At 30.6% G+C, this 18,243-nt stretch overlaps 2 protein-coding genes across 2 annotated transcripts; both read left to right on the top strand.

Moving 5' to 3' along the window:
- Positions 1-9,096: 9,096 nt before the first annotated feature.
- On the top strand, positions 9,097-12,611 carry LOC105646614 (uncharacterized). Its single transcript, XM_012232497.4, has 2 exons — positions 9,097-11,898; positions 12,079-12,611. Exons 1-2 carry the CDS (start codon positions 9,192-9,194, stop codon positions 12,516-12,518), a joined length of 3,147 nt encoding a protein of 1,048 aa, XP_012087887.1. The 5' UTR covers positions 9,097-9,191; the 3' UTR covers positions 12,519-12,611.
- A 3,075-nt stretch (positions 12,612-15,686) lies between these two features.
- On the top strand, positions 15,687-17,735 carry LOC149498493 (uncharacterized). Its single transcript, XM_089717817.1, has 5 exons — positions 15,687-16,022; positions 16,097-16,136; positions 16,205-16,365; positions 16,447-17,064; positions 17,212-17,735. Exons 1-5 carry the CDS (start codon positions 15,816-15,818, stop codon positions 17,569-17,571), a joined length of 1,386 nt encoding a protein of 461 aa, XP_089573943.1. The 5' UTR covers positions 15,687-15,815; the 3' UTR covers positions 17,572-17,735.
- Positions 17,736-18,243: the final 508 nt, after the last annotated feature.

The raw sequence follows: 18,243 nt of genomic DNA on the forward strand, positions 1-18,243 counted from the left end.
GTAAGTAAGAACTATGTAGGCTTTGATTCCTCTAAACCCTAAGAGGATATGTAGTCAACTTAATTAAAAAAATTAGGTTCAAGCCCTTTTTTTTAAAAAAAAAATTAAGTTCCAAATTTTTTAAACAAAAAATAAATTCAGTTGAAGGCTTTTTTTTTTTTTTTTAAAAAAATTTAATTCAAGCATTTTTTTAATTTTTTAAGTGTTTTTTTTTTAGAAATTATTTCACAAATTTTTGAATTTTGAATTTTGAAAACCGATCATAAAAAATTTAAAATTTAAAATTATGCGATTCGCCGAAAAACCGGTCAAAGAACCGGCTAGAACCGTTGGTTTTGGAACTGTTAAGGAATCGGATCCGGCGGTTTCGGAACAGTGGCCATGTCTAGCTATCAGTGGTTAGCTATTTATAAAGCGGTTTCGAATAAAAGTATTCTGTATAAATAACTATTTAATTAGCTGTTTAATATAAAAAGACATAAAATAGGTATGAAAGTAGAGAAAAAAGTAAATAACAAGTGATAGATATAGGTGTCATAACAAAATTAGAGAATGCTAAACGATAATGAAGATAACATTTCATGAAACACTGTTTCAAACTCTAAACGCTATGATAGATATTATATTACCGAACGCTAAAATTAATTAAGATAGTGTTTTGACAAAATCAAAACACTAAACACTATTTCAAATTCTGCTGCCGAACATGGACTAATTTATGTAACGTTTAACTTTTAGTTTTTTATGAAAACTACTAAAATTGCTAACAACTAAACGTTATTAAAACAATCAATAACTACCAAAACAACTAATTTTGTTAAATAAAACATTGGAAGTAAGCCAAGCAGTTAATGGTAAGCATGAAGATTTTATAGAGTGGGGTTGCTTATCAAAGATTCTAAACTTCTTTTAAGCAAATTAATGATGTTTTATTGGCTTGGGTTAGGAGACAACCCAATAAGTATGCTCATGTTCTTATGCTAGCTCCTATGATTCTATTTCTCAATAATAAAAATTCATTTCCCTTCAAAAAAAAAAAAAAAAAAAGAAGCTATTATCATTAGCTAATATATATTTTTCTTCTACCTATATTTCAATTTTATTTTTTTAATTGAAGAATTATTTGAGTCTTGATTTAAATTTTTCATATTTACAGCTTTTACCTTGCAAAAAAATCTATACTTTTATATCTATCTACCTATTTGTACTATATATAAATATAAGAATAAGGGAAAGAATATCCTAAAATAGCTTTAGTCGTAACCAATTTAAAAATTACATTTTTATATCAACGAGTATTTGAATGAGTGGTTCGACACTCTTTTCCCTTAGGTGAGGTCGCGGATTGATTAGGTCGAGGATTAATTCATCCTCATGAATAGAGCAAATAATCGCTGGGAGCACTTTATCCTTTCTTGAGCCGACTTGGTACGAGTAGGATTTAGTTCTAGCTCAGTGAACTTGGGATACCTCTGGGGATACTTATGGTTAAGATGAAAAAAAGAAAAATTATATTTTATTATTTGATTAGATAAAATTTTTAAAAATCATTTTAAATAAATAAACATATATAATAAAAAAGAAAAAAGGTATGCTATTCTTTTGTTTATATGGTTGTAGAAAAAAATTGTGGGTTTATTTGGAGAGATGTAACATTTCTTTTATGTAAGCTTTTTTTTATTACTTAATTAACTTATTTATTTTTTTATTTTTATTTTACAACTTAGAATAATAGAAAAACAAAATACTTGAATAAACTTATTAACTGACCAATATTGGATCTTAGCATGATTTGTGTTGTGCTTTTTATTTATTGAGTTGGCTTTTTTTTTGTCCATCAAAACTAAATTTAATTAAATTATAGCATTTCCAGAGTTATTTTTGAAATTGAAATTAGTAATTTTTTAATATAATTTATTTATTGTTATCTGTTAAGTTCTTAAACGAGTTTAATTCTTAATAAAAATTTGTTATTTTTATTTTATTTTTCGTTATTGAATTAATTTGTAACCACTATCACTTTAATTTAGTAAGATATTTATAGCAATTTAAGCATTTTTTTAATTTTTTTGATATTTTTTCTTTTATATCCTAAATATATTCGACTTGAAAGAAAATAATGTTTATGAAATTGAAAAAAAATTAGAACTATATATTTCTGTTTTAGGTCTTTTTTGGGTTTCAAGAGTTTGTGTGTATGTTCATAAATTCCTTTCTCTAATGCATTAGGTAAGTAATATTATCAATATAGCCAAAATGTTTGTCATTATTAATTCAGATTATCTTCTCATTTCTTTTGTTTTACCTACCAGTAAAAAAATTTATCATTATTTTTCATTATAGCTATATATATAGATATTAATTTGGGATTAATGGCAAGGATTGGAATGATGACTTAATTTTCTTTTTGAGCACCTATAATAGTTTTAAGAATCTGTATTTAAAAATTAGGGACTGAATGATTAGGTATAAGGATTGGATTAAACTTTATTTTGAGACCACTTCATTATATAAAATACAATCAAGTACATAAGAAATAACATTGCAAGTAACCAATTGTATTTATTGTAATCTAAAGAAAAACTTATGGTTTAATATTATATAGATAAAAAATTAAAAAAGTATAAAAAATGAAATATAACGAGTATTGTCAACGTGCAACACATATCATAAAAAAGACTAGTGAAAGGTAAATGTGCAATTGAAAAAACAATAAGGGGATAAAAGAAATAAAAATATTTTTAATTATAATTAATTTAAAAATATTTATATAATCAATTTTCAATTGTATATAATAAACCAAAGATAAAAGATATTTTCCAAACCAGAAATATGTTCGGTAACGATATTAATAAAAAGATATTTATATTGTATACTTTTAAGGCTAATTAATGTTTCCTCTGCACTGTTAGTTAAATATTTAAAATTAGAATTAATTCCTAACTCATCTATAGCATGTTTGTCAAAACAGGTTCAAAACTAATATCTAAGAACGAGTCAAATCGCGCCAATATTAATCCATTTTATCTCATTTATTCTAGGACAAAGATTAAACAATCACTTAAACAAAATCAAGGAACAATTAGTACGTAGCTGAATAGAAATAAGGTGACGCGGAACCCTATGGAAATTTATTTCAAGAACTCTATGACAAGATTTGGAAGAGATCCAAGATCAAACTAAACTCCCCTCTATGGCACCCAAAGCTTAAAGAAGCAAGAACACCAATAATAGAGTAAAAGAATAAGATAAACGCCACAAGTAAATTGATAAGTTTACCTTGATTCTTGATGCAATTAGAAAAATGCAATCTCACACCCTCTCTAAAGCAAGAAACACGCCTAAGCATGAAGTTGAAGAAATTCTATTTCATTGATTGAGTGATTACAATATAACAAGTTATTTATACTAATCTAAGAGGTCCAGATCCTTAAAGGATTTAGAATAATTAATCTAAATCAGCTAAGGATTAGGATTCAGCAAATCTAAACCAACTAAAGATATGACTAACAAATCTTAACAACTTAAGGATTTAGGAATAACAAATCCTAACTAACTAAAGATTAGCTAAATCTAAACAAATCTAGGATAAAATCTAAAGGGGGGGGGGGCGAATTATAGGAGGCCCAACCCATTATTATTGATACAACTCAAAATAAGCAAAATTAGACTAATTAATCTTGCTAGAGGCAGACGCTAGCACGGCCTGGGCGTGCCACCTTGCACGGGCGTGCTATCCTAGCACGGTCTAGGCATGCCATATGTTGGAAATTCAGGTTCCAACTCAACATGTGCTTCCATTAATGTGAGAAACTTAGGTATTCCTTCAAGTTCTTCATAGCACTTGTTGAAAGCAAGGTTATGGAGCTCTTGTGTGACTTGTTCTTGAATGTATAAGGACATGGTTGCTCCATATTTCTTTGCACGGCTCTTGTAATTGGTCCACTAGGAAGTACTAATGGATTGCCATTGTTGTGGTCCTTGCTCCCTAGAGCTCCATAGGTGGTTGGTGATAGTGAATCCGTATCATAAGGGATATCAATCTTTAAAAATTTTATTATCATTTAATTATTTTCAAATGGATCCATTCATCGATGCAATTGTTCAATTGCATTGTAGTTTCTTATCTAAAACTTTTATCATTTGATAATGCTATGTGAATTGTGAGAAACATGTAAAATGTATGGTTAATCCAATAACGAAAATTCGTAAGGAGACTGAAGTATGCAACTGTGAAATAAAAGATCATTTTTTTAAAGAGATTCGATTCAGAATTAATATATATCTAAAGTCTAACATTAGAATAATTTCAGAGGTTTTTCTTGACTTTATCCGCATTAATGAACTATTCGAAATTCCTTCGTTTCACCGTCAAGGCATCTTGAAAGTGAATCATAATGAATATGATTTCTATCTAGTGTGTCATATGAAATATATGATAAAGTTTGAGTGCTGGAGTATTTTTATTGATCGGTCATGTCATATAAGTTTAATTGGGACATCTAATTGCTTCAATTTAAATTATCCGTAAGATGACTTATATATTATATAAAAAAATAGACAATCAAACTCATTTCTCGATTCAATTTTATGGAACAAAATAAAATTTTTTTTCTCACATAGATATTTTTATTTGATCAGTTGATTTATAATCATTTAGAATTGGAAAAAATTACAGCACGATCTATATGGTTTGCAAAATATAACTAGTTTATCCATATCTTTTAGGAAATAGACTAAAATATCCTTACAGTTTATTTCCATCAGACTATGAAGTTCTTTCGTTCAATTTTTACACCTTTTTCGTTAAGTACTTTGTGAAATGATGAAAATACATTTTTTTTATTTTTAAAAACAGAAGGACAGATTAGTTGTATTTTTTCAAACCATAAGGACTGCACTATAATTTTTTTGGTATAATATTTTAGTATCTTTCCTTTAACCTTTATGTTTTCTTGTTGACTTAGTAGAAAAAATGCAAAAATTGGACAGAAAGACCTAATAGTCAACAGAAGCAAAATATGGGGACAAATTAGTATATTTTAACAAAGACAAGGACGGATTAGTTGTATTTTTCAAACCATAGGGACTGCATTGTAATTTTTTGGTTATAATATTTTAGTATCTCTCTTTTAACCTCTGTGTTTTCTTGTTGACTTAATCGAAAAGATACAAAAATTGGACAAAAGGACCTAATAGTGCAACGGAAGCAAAATATAAAGACAAATTAGTATATTTAAAAAAAAAAGGGACAGACTAATTATATTTCGTAAATCACAGGGATCATATTATAATTTTCCCTTTAGAATTAATAAATAACTATCAAATATTTTGAAACTAATAAGTGAGAATTAAATATTGTTATAAAAAATTATATTCTTTCATTAATAACTAACTATATTCATTATAATGGTTTTTTTTTTCAATTTGATATTTTTATAAAAAAATTATAAAAAATTCTCTTATGGAACTGAATTTCATTTTTAAATCATTTACCTATGGATTATAGCTTAGTTGGCAGTGCAACTTGACAATATGAAAATAGCTTTTGGGTTCGATTCCTACTAAACACATCTGTTGGGAGGAACAAAAAATCTTAACTGTGACTAAGTCTCGAGCCGGATTAGACGATCCCTAATAATAGCCGGCAAAGTGTGATTTGTATATCTTAAAAAAAAAAGTTTTGAACGCAGAAAGCATTAATAAAGAGTGTCACAATCTAATTATTTTGGTTGCTAATCTTAATTAATTAGGTGTCATTATATTTTGGAAAAATAACAAGCTTCAACTTGTCCAACTCGATCTGATCTGGCTGTAAACATTTATCAGATTTCGTTGTCTAAAGTTCTTATCAGATTTCGTTGTCTAGAGTAGAACTTTGGCTTTATTTATTTCTGCGAAAAAGGTATCGGTAGCTGCGCGACGCTGGCCATAAAGGACTTTCGCACTCTCTAATCTCTAGTGTCTAGTTTCAACTCTCAACCTCCAAGTTGCAAAACGTTGGACCATTTTCTCTTAATTCATCTAAATTCAAACCCATAAAAAATTCTATCTCATAGGTATAGTTCTGAAAATGAACAAAGAATAATATAGATAAAGAGTAATAAGAGCTGAATCATATTATTATCATTATAAATATGAATAAATTTAAGTATTCATGCGTAGAGAATGGTGTGTGTTTTTATAAAGAATGCATATATCCTTTGTTTCGAGCCAAAAATATAAATTTAATGGCCAAACGGCTAACTCGGACATTTAATACATTCTTAACCGAGCATTACAAAATCTTTTGGGTACATGACGCTCAATATCATTTTTTTATATATGGCAAAAATTTTAGTATATTCACGTATAAGCTCCTAGAATATTTATTACAGTATATCACTACCCATTTAACTTTTCATGTATTCTATTAGTCATCGTGTTTCTTGATTATTGGGTAGGGACAAGAATTGTTTACACTTAGTTGTATAGATCATGCTATTGAATGGTAAGGAATCAATCTTTAACTACTAAAACCGCAGTCAAACCGGAATTCCTTCCGGAAACTGTTGAATAATTTTTATATATGGCAAATTTTTTCATGTTTTTTTTTTTTAAGTAGCAGTACCCCTTGTAATTTTTTTTTTTCAAAAAAAAAAAAAAAAAACTCTTGAACTGCATGTTTAACCAGCTGGTTCATTGCAATTACTATGTCATCGTCATAATCCTTTGCTATATTAAAACAACCAATTGAATTGGCAATTTCACTTATACTCAAAATATCTCTCCACCTTAGACATTCGATTTTTAAAATATTCAAAATCGATATGAGATTGAGAAATTATTTTCTAAACTGTATTTTTTACTCTTCAAACCACAAAATCTATGATGTAAATTTAATGTATTAAAACTAAGTTGATTATGTATTTGTAGCTATTATTTTTATGTTGTAAATTGTCAAATTTAGTTTCAAACTGGTAGTCTCCACGAAAAGCTAAGATCAAATAATTAACAATCAATTACACACGCAATCAATTAATTACTATAATTTAATAGATTAAAAATCAAGACTCAAGAGTCAGTAAAATTACAGTTCCCAGAAAACAACTAAACAGTAATTAACTGTGGCCAAAATGATCCCATCGAACCACCTCTTGCACAGGAACCAGAGAAGTGGTGAAGATACTGACCCGTTGAGAAGCTTCTACAGCCATATTAGTTAAGCTATAAGCCACCCTGTTTGCTTCCCTGTAACAGTGTCTCAACTTCACCTAAGGGTGTAACTTGGACCAAAATATTTCAATTCAAATCAAAATTTCAAACCAAATATTAATTTGGAATGGAATTTCGGAATACCGAATTTAAAATGGAATGTAATTTTAAAATATTGATATATGGAATATGAAATGAAAATAAAAAATAAAATTTCATATTCCAATCCATATACCGAATTTTTATTTCATTATTCTTTAGTTTGTAATTATATGTTTTAAAATAAAATATCTTTCATTTTTGTATTGTTTAAGAAAACTTCTATATAAAATATTTTAACCCTAACCCTAATTAGTAATTAATATATACTATGTGCTCGAATACTCATATATACTTTTTTGGGTCAAAAAGTATGATTTTAGTTATAATATCTTACTTTTTTTTTATTAAACTATATGGTTTGAAATATTTTAAAATGCTTAGACTCATAGTATATATTTTTGTGGATTTAACGCTTTTTAATGGATTTAGTGAGTACATATAATGATATATCCTAATAATAATGATATTATCTTTTGTTGATTTTATAATATTATTATTAATTATTAAGTTGTTAATTATATGAACTGAATTATTAAATATTAAGGGTGAAATATACTTATTATCTATATTAAATATTTTAAGTTTTAGTTATATCTGATACTCCTTAATTTATTATTTTTAAAAATTTAATTATGTCTTTTTTTTTTTTAACTTATTGGAGACTTTTATGAGCCGAAATAATTATGTCTTTTTAGTATGTATATATAAAAATATGGTGATTATTCCTTATTAAATTTAAAAATTGACATGTTAAAAAATATTATTATGTTAGATTTGTATTATGGTTAAAAAATTTCAAACTATTGAATTCCAAACTGAAATTCAATGAAATGATATAAAGTAAAAATTTAAATTCTAAAAAATATTTGAAATGTAATGAAATGCAATTTTAAATTTCATGGAATGAAATGAGAGCCATTCTATTCGTGGTCATTGTACTGGCGTATTAATTATGATAGGTCTCATTTATTGTCTAATGCCAAGTGGACCCATCTGTGAAGTGATAATTTTTTTAATTTTTTTAAAAAATGAATTACTCAATTCTACAAAAAAATAAAAATCATCAATTAAATTACCCTTGAATTAAATCTAGATATTTAAACAAAGATAAAGTTAAATCAAATAAATAATGCTATTTTAATTTTTTTATAAAAGTATCATCTAAATAGAGAAAAATATTTTCTATAAAAATATGATATAAATAGAGAAAAATAAAAGTTGAGAAACTGTGAAGTATAAACTAAGGAGAGAGTAATAGCTATCATAATTTTCAAAAAATAAAATAAAATAAAATAAAATAGCTAAAATAATATCTAAGTGGCCATAAAAGACATTGGAACTATTAATGTCTACCCTGACTCTCAACCTCCAACTTGCAATTACACAATTGGAACACTTTGTTTTAATTGATTTAATAAATTGAAAACCATAAAAAAAAAAAAAAAAAAAAAAAAAAAAAAAAAAGCCTCTCCTTTCCAGTTTGGTAGTATTTTTCATCATCTCTGAAAACATGTATTCCACTGTAAGTCAGTTTCTTGATTATTCAACAGGGAGCTCAATTTTCTTTTTCTTTTTTTCATATTAAAACTTCAGAGCAATACTAATCTTTATTCGGTGAACTGTAATTAAATATAATACAATGTATTTTTTTAAGTACAGCTGTTAAAGGAAGTTTAATATTTTTACTCTAGCTATTATTGGTATAACTTAATCTGGAAATATCTTTGATCTTAAATAGCTATAAGTACGTATCCTAACAAGTAACAGCTCCAATTATTATTACAGGTGCGACCTAACTCTCTGTCTGATTCTTTATTATTTCCTCTTTGGAATATTATTTTTAAATGTCACTTATCACATATATTTGATCGAAGTAGTCTTCATTTTGTAAGAAAATGAACAGCTTTTTGTTGAATTCCAGAGGGCTTCTAAAGAATCTTCTCCATTGGATTCTTGTTTTATGCATAAGCTCTAGCTTACAATCATCCACAATGGCAGCTGCTACAGATAACCATGGAAATGTCACTGACAGACTCGCTTTACTCGACTTCAAGAACCTAATAACTGAAGATCCTCTTCATATCATGAGTTCTTGGAATGATTCAGTCCATTTCTGCAATTGGTTTGGAGTTTCTTGCAACACTTCAAATGACAGAGTGATATCTTTGAAGTTAGAAACTAAAAAATTAGCAGGCTCGATACCGCCTTCTATAGGGAATCTCACATTCCTTACAGCGATCAGTTTATTTGACAACATCTTTTCTGGTGATCTTCCTCAAGAAATGGGGCGTTTATGGCGGTTGCAGATTTTAAACTTGACTTACAATTCCTTTAGTGGGAAAATTCCATCTAATCTCACTCATTGTAAAGAACTTACGGTATTTGAAGCATCAGGCAACAATTTTATAGGAGAGATTCCAATACAGCTTAACGTATTATCTAAATTGGTTGTTCTTGGTCTTGGAAGAAACAACTTGACAGGAACAATTCCAACTTGGATAGGGAACTTTTCTTCTCTATTTGCTCTAGTACTTGCAGTAAACAATTTTCATGGAAAGATTCCTGATGAGATTGGCCGGTGTTCAGGATTAGGGTTTTTTCAACTTTATGGAAATTATCTTTCTGGTATAGTCCCTTCTTCAATTTACAATATTTCTTCTATTTACTTTTTCTCTGTTGCTTCAAACATGCTTCATGGGCAATTACCACAAGATGTTGGCTCGAAATTTCCTAGTCTTCAAATATTTGCTGGTGGTGCTAACAATTTTACAGGAACTATTCCTATTTCATTGCCAAATGCTTCTAATCTTCAGGTTATTGATTTTGCTCAAAATGGTCTAGTTGGGAAGATCCCCAGTTCTTTACAAATGTTGCAGAGGTTAGTTAGACTTAATTTTGATGGTAACAATTTGGGATATGGAGAAATTGATGACTTGAATTTTTTTAGTTCTTTATCTAATTGCACTAATTTAGAAGTGTTGGGTTTGGGAAGAAATCATTTTGGAGGTGAATTGCCTAGCTCCATAGCCAATCTTTCTCAGCAGTTACAAATTTTTACTTTAGGAGAGAATTTGATTCGTGGAAATATCCCTATTGGGATTGCAAACCTAATTAACTTGGACACACTTGGATTGGAAGGCAACAAGTTAAGTGGAAATTTACCTACTGTAATTGGGAAACTGCAGAAATTACAGGGTTTGGATTTGAATTCTAACAGACTGTCTGGATCAATCCCATCTTCCATAGGCAACTTGACTAGACTGGCATGGCTTTTCATGGAGGAAAATAGATTTGAAGGAAGCATACCTAAAAGTTTAGGGAAATGTCAAAATCTTCAAAAGCTAAACTTGTCAAGTAATAATCTTAATGGAAGCATACCCAAAGAAGTCATTGGTCTTTCTTCCTTGTCAATATCATTGGTCTTGTCTAATAATTTCTTGATTGGTTCCATACCAATAGAAGTAGGTAATTTACATAATGTCATGGAGTTGGATTTGTCAGAGAACAAATTGTCTGGTGAAATTCCTAGCTCTCTTGGAAGTTGCACAAGCTTGGAACACCTCCGTTTGAGGAGAAATAAATTTGGAGGAAAAATTCCTGATTCTTTGAGAAATTTAAGAGGTATAGTTGAACTTGATCTATCCTGCAACAACTTCTCAGGAAAGGTTCCTGAATTTCTTAGCAAGTTATTGTCTCTCAAGAATCTCAATCTATCTTACAATGACTTTGATGGCAAGTTGTCAACAGAAGGTGTATTTGCAAATGCAAGTGCCATTTCTGTAATTGGAAATGATAGGCTCTGTGGTGGTATTCCTAATTTACTTTTGCCTAAATGCTCAAAAGAACAGAGAGGAAAACGAGTTACCCTACAAGTGGTAATCTTTTCAACAATCGCAGCAATCTTTGCCTTCCTTGTATTATGTTTTGCTTCTATGTTCTGCATGGTGAGAAATTCGAGAAAGAAACGTTTAGCTTCACCTCCTATAGAGGAATGGCAAGTTGGTATGTCTTATTCAGAAGTTATAAAATCAACTGATGGCTTCTCTGCTGAAAATTTTATAGGTTCAGGAAGTTTTGGTTCTGTATATAAAGGAGTTTTATCTGGTGATGGAGAAATTGTTGCTATTAAGGTTTTAAACCTTCAACAAGAAGGAGCTTCGAGGAGTTTCATTGATGAATGCAATGCTTTGCGAAGCATAAGGCACCGAAATCTTCTCAGAATCATCACCATTTGCTCAACTATTGACCATCAAGGCAATGATTTTAAAGCGCTTGTTTTTGAGTTTATGCCTAAGGGAAGTTTGGATGAGTGGTTGCATTCCAGAGGAGATGAACAAGCTAGAACAAAGAGATTGAGCTTTATTCAAAGATTGAATATAGCAATTGATGTTGCTTCTGCACTGGATTATCTGCATCACCAGTGTGAAACTACAATCGTTCACTGTGATCTAAAGCCAAGCAATATACTTCTCGATGAAGATATGACAGCTCATGTTGGAGATTTTGGATTGGCGAGGTTTCTACTTGAAGCATCAAAAAACCCCTTCAAATTTGAAGCAATTTCAGTTAGCTTAAAGGGTTCAATTGGCTACATTGCTCCAGGTATTTTTATCTTTTAAGTCCTAATCATAAAAGTTTTAGAACAGTAAACATTATATTTTTTCTGAAATGGGGTGCTTTGGAAAAAGCATTTTCAGACCTCATTATCGATCAGATTTTTAGTTTCTAAATATAAACTACATATGAATTATATAATATCACCCGCATGTTATTGTACTGCAGAGTATGGATTAGCTGGAGAGGTCTCTGTGCTTGGAGATGTTTACAGTTATGGAATACTATTGCTGGAGATGTTTACAGGAAAGAGGCCTACCGATGACATGTTCAAAGATGGTCTAAGCATTGACAAGTTTGTGGAAATGGCTTTGCCAGGACATGCCATGGATGTTATTGACCCAACAATGCTTGTCGAAGAAGAAGATGATGACGATGAGACAAATGAAGATGGCAGAGACGAAAAGGCAATAATTAAAGACATTGATGCGCAGAACAGTACAATTAAAATAGAGGAATGTCTGACCTCAACACTCAGAATTGGACTCGCATGTTCTTCGACATCTCCTACAGAGCGAATGGCTATGAACTTTGTTGTCCATAAATTGCATGATATTAGAAATTCATTTCTTGGATCCAAGAGAAAAAGCAGAAAGATGATGAGATAAATGTTAACCAGACACATCTCTGGTTTGACATCTGCTGTATACAGCTGCTGTATAATACTCTAAATAATTGAAATTTTTCCTTCCTTCTTCCAACATTATCACAATTAAAAGCTACCTGGTGCTGCATAAACTGTAGTTCCCTTTAGTACAATAGAACTACTTTGATTTGGATGAGACCAAGTCATAATTAAAAATTGACTATATAATATAATTGTATTTTCAACGAAAAAGGGCTCATTTTGGCCATTCAACTTGGTCCCCCGAAATCAATTCACCCATATTTTAATTTTAAAGCCAAATTTCTCTATTAGCTAGCTTATTATAGCCAAATAGCTCAGACATTCAGCTAGTCAGAGCGCGTGTAATATAATCAAAACCCAAATAGAGTGAGAGAACAAATTCAAAGCTGAATCTTAATACCAATGATTCAGTTATCAAGTATTATCGTTGGGAGGGAAAAATAAGCCGAGCTACCTCCTTTTGTAATATGAAGTTTGCACATGCAGAGCAACGAAGGAGCAGTGTCTTTCAATTGAGATAAAAATCAAATTGGGGAAAAAATAAATTTTTCTTTGATATTTAAAAGCAAAACCGAAATTGACAGTGATTCTTTTCAATATCGAAGGTAAGTAGTTTCTTTGTTTTATTTCTTTGTTAACGAAAAGTAACTAAAAAAACGTTTTTTTGTTTCTTTGTAACTAAAAGAACTCAACAAAATTGTTTATTTGTTTGTTTGTGGTGTGATGGACATTGTTTCATTGGATTGTTTTATGTCTCATGTACTGTAGCCCATATTTTATGCTTTGATATCGATCTTCCTAGTGCTAACTGAAGAGTTGTTCTTTGTACTCTTTGCTGGTTTTTTTTTTTTTTTTTTGTAAAATCTTTTAAGTTTGTGATACACGGACACGCTTGCAGGTTATAGTATAACAAGGCTTCTGATAGAGCTATACTTCTGATTCTTTAATCCGTGTGTTGGTAGAGGTTGTTATTTAACCTTGTAGGCTCTGAACAGTACTCTTTGCTATTTCTTTTATATTGTATGCTTTAATATTGATCTTCCTAGTGATAAATGAAGAATTGTTCCCTGTACTCCTTGCTAGTTTGTTTTGTAAAGCCTTTTAAGATTGTGATACATATACCCACTTGCGAGTAAGGGTGTAATAAGGCTTCAAACCACATATGCAGTATCGAGTCACTCCCTCATAATCATACTCTAAATGAAAACCTCCATTACTGCGAATGTTAGATGAGCTTGAATATCGACCTCCAGAAACTGAGCTTCCTTGATCTCTTATCCTCATTCTCTCGTTGATTAAGGATTTCTTTTAGTGTTAGTGGTTTTAGTTTCTAATAATTTAGGGATTTTGAAAAACAAAGGTAGCATTTGAACTATAGTTACGTTAAAAGAATGTTTTTATCTTTAATATTTTTTTTTTAAAAAAAAATATTATTTGACCGCGTATGAATCATGCTCTTGTACAAGTTGAATGTATGAGCTATTTGACTGTAATATGCTAATTAATGGAAAATTTTGGCTTAAAAGTTAAAATATGGGTCATTGATTTTGGGGACCAAGTTGAAGGACCAAAATGAGCCTTTTTCCTATTTTCAACAGCTAAGTCACTAATTATATATTGATTTATTAATCACCAATCGTTATTTAGTTGCTAAGAAATAATGTAATGCATTATTAGTTTGAGGTAGTTGGGAGCCACAGAATGAGCTTGCTTTTGGTGCCTCCTGGTTAGCATTTGAGCTCTCAATTATATATTTTTTTGCCTTAATCACATGTATCCCAGCTCACTGAGCTAGAACTAATTCATGCTTGCACCAGATCCACCCATTTAAAGTAAAATAGTAATATTTTTAAATCCAGTAGATAATTGTTTTAAATTATTTTGGAAGGTAAAATATGGTATTTCTAATAAATTGCATTTGGAGAACCAAACAGTTTTATTTCCCACCGTTCGACTAAACCAGTCCTATAATTCAATAGGTAACTTTTCAACAAAGGATTAAAAAGAAAAAGCACATTATAATAAATGTCATGTTTTAAAATTTTGTTATAAAAAATGTCACTTTGATTTAAAATATTAAAATAATATCATTTTCATTATTCATTTATTATTTTATTATTTTATTACCGCCTTTATTATCGTCGCTCTCACTTTTACTGCCGCCATCGTTTTTATTACCATCACCTTTGTCACTGTCGCTATTACTTTGCCGCCTTTATCGCTATTTTTATTGCTTTCGCTGTCGCAGATCAGTGTGGTTGATTTACAAAAGTTTTTTTTTTTAAATTACTTTTGATATTACTTAATTTCTTTGAACAAAATTAATATTATGTTAATTTTTAAATATTTTTAAGATTTATTTAATTTGAAATCTTATTTCTAACGTTTGTTGAGTATCCTTTAAAAAAAAAAAAAAAAAAAAACAAACAAACCTAATCATTTAAAAGCCCAAAGGCCCTCAATTCTGCTGTATGGGAAGCATATCTCGTGTCGTGGATGACCTCAAATTTATAATCGGGCAACTTAACAAATGTCGGACTTTTTATTTCTTGAAAAGGAAAAAGTAATAATAATTCTTGACCACCAGGAGAAGAAACATTTGGTTTGGAGTTTGGACAACCCAAAGCAAGAAACAAAAGGCTAGGAATTAGGATTGAAGCAGTGTTAACTCACAGTTATATCATAAAATTTAGGAATGAGCTTAATCTTTAAGCTTTGGCTGATAAAAATTAATTCTTTTGAATTCATCCAATAAATTTATCAGTTTAACAAGCTATTGTCAAACTCGTTCACCTACAACTTAAATATACTTAATGAATCCAACTCGAACTCAACAGTCAACTAAGCTTGACTCAGTACAACTCAGAGACCTAGTGCCTGCCTAACATTGCAAATATCATCTTCTTTGGCAGCGTCCTCGAGAAATACTACTAGTTAGTTTGGATTCTCAAGTTGACTCCAAACCCAAAAAGAGTTCTTTTTATATATATATATATATAAAAGATGTCACACGTGTCATCGCGCCATGTTGATTTAGATACCTTCATTTATCCGCTCAAGAACCGTCACCGTCAATTAAATAATAGCACACAACCTGATAAATTAAATTGTTTTTAAAAATAAAAAATAAAATGATAATCACCACAACAAGATTGCCTAACGCCAACCAATAGAAAATACACACGGAAACAAACTGTCTTTTCTTGCATTTCTGCAAATAATAATCAGATCACATCGACTCTCTCTTCCTTTGCTTCTGCTACTCGGAGAGTCAGTGATGAAAGCCATAACGAGCATTTCCTCCTCTTTGTCCAAGATTTTGTTAGAGAGAAATGGAGACAGATGTTATTGTTATTGGAGAGAGTTTAATTCAATTAGATATGCCAAAAATGGATTTTTCCCATCCAAGAAGCTTTTGATTTGCCTTAGACAAAAGGGTCTCCGTCCGATTTATGCTTCTTCTTTCTCAACAAAGTCCCAGCAGGCATGCATTCTTTTACTGAGCTCTTTTTTTTTTCTTCTTCAAGAGTCCAACTTTTTTTGATTTCTTCTCTGTAGACGGATTTGGAGACAGTGGAAACCCAAAACCAAGAAACAGGTAATCCTTGCCTTTTGCCTTTTCTTCAGTTCTTTAGGAATTTAAAAATCTGAGTTTTTAATATGCAGATCAATCAAAGACAGTTCATGTGAAAGTGCAACTGAAAAAAGAGTGTTCGTTTGGTGAGCAATTTGCAATGGTAGGGAATGATCCAATTTTTGGTGTGTGGGACCCTGAAAATGCAATACCATTGAACTGGTCTGATGGCCATGTTTGGACTCTTGATCTTGTAAGCAGAAAGTCACTAACAACTTTTGAATTTGATTATTAGGTTCCTAATCTGATAACGCCTTTCTGTTTCTATTTTTAGGATATACCCATTGGAAAATCTATCGAGTTCAAGTTCATACTAAAACAAATTACTGGCGAGGTTTTATGGCAACCAGGACCGGATCGAATTCTCAAAACTTGGGAGACTAAGAATACTATTGTTCTATTGGAAGATTGGGAAGATTATGCATTACAGGAATTACTAGAGGACGAGCCAATTACAAGTGGAAATGAAGATCCTATTTTCGGCACAGAAATGCTTATTGTTGCTGAGAACTTGACTCAAGAAAATGATGTTGATTCTTACACAGAAAGCGAATCAACTTACAAGGAAACAACCATTGCTGATAATAATCCTCCTTTGGAACAGAAGCACATAGCTCTGCCCATTTTTGCAGATAATATCAGCTTCTCAAAGGACGAATCTGCTGTGAGTGAAAGTTATCAATTGCCAGGTGAAAATGAAAAGGAGGCTATTGGAAACAATGGAAGAGTTCCATTGGTTACTAGTAATGAAAATGAACCAGTTCTGGTACCTGGATTACCTCCCTTATCTATGGTTTCAAATGAATCATTGATTCAGGAGGAAGCTCAGAAAAGTAGAGAATTTGAGGCATCAGTAGGAGTTGATCAAGTTAAGAATCACAATTTTACAGAGGTAACTGCTTATTTTGCATTCCCTTAAATTTATTTTGCTTTTCCTTCAATTTTTCCCAAGTTTCAGAGATCCATACCACTGAAAAAATTTTCTCTCACACAATTGTATTAGTCTTTTTGTACATTGACTATGCCTAATAATATTCAGTTAGATGACGAGTGTGAAATTGATGGCAATCCACATGAAGCAGAAATGACTCAAGTGAGGCCTGATAATATTCAGTTAGATGACAAGTGTGAAATTGATGGCAATCCACACGCAGCAGAAACGACTCAAGTGAGGCCTGATAATATTCAGTTAGATGAGAAGAGTGAAATTGTTGAAGATCCACATGGAGAAGAAATGACGGATGTTTTAAATGATGAACAGCAGATTCACATGGGGGTCGAGCAAAACCCATCGGCTAACAACCAGAAGCAGCAAATAGAAAATGGTGCTTTGCGAAATGACCTTCAATGGGGTCGTAAAACAATAAAAAAGCTGTTAGTTAATTTAGGATTTCTGTAGCATGTACAGTGGTTTGCAACTCATCCGTGATATTTTGATGTAGCCATTTCTTTTAAAGATTGTTGCAGTTTTTGGTGTTTCCTTATGTTGCCTATGTTTATGTATACAATGAGAGAATTTTAGTTTGCGATATATGTGGAGTTGAGATTTTGGAATTGTTTCAATTGTATGAGCGTTCAATAGAATTCTGTCTTTACTATAAAATGCTTATTCTTATTTCCAATTAAGAATAGCCAATCCAACTAGTTACGATACTTTTTGTTTGGTATTTGTGGAGTTATGGGAGATCTGAGCAGGGATAAGAAAGTCGTTATGTTCTTAGCAAAAGCTAAGTGATAGAAATAGAATTTCTTCAAAAAAAAAAATGTGAGAAATAGGATCAAAATAAAATAAAATTGAAAGATATTACCTCTAGAGCCCATGTCAATAATTAATGCAGAATTGCAGATACCAGAGGCAAGGGGCAGAACTGATAGAGGAAGTGACAATCGATGACTGTATCTCCATTTGCATTTATCATCTTGAATTAGTTTTATAATGTTCCGATCTGGTAAAGAAGACATGATAATCAGTCTTATAATGAAAATGCAATTTGTGTATTGGAATATGGAGATTGTAAAAATTGAGGGTTGCCCTAATCAAGGCCAAGAACAACGGCGTACGTTGGGGTAA

The sequence above is a fragment of the Jatropha curcas genome, chromosome 2 (genome assembly GCF_041381405.1).
Source record: "Jatropha curcas cultivar XTBG-Jc1 chromosome 2, XTBG_Jcur_1.0, whole genome shotgun sequence".
NCBI lineage: Eukaryota > Viridiplantae > Streptophyta > Magnoliopsida > Malpighiales > Euphorbiaceae > Jatropha > Jatropha curcas.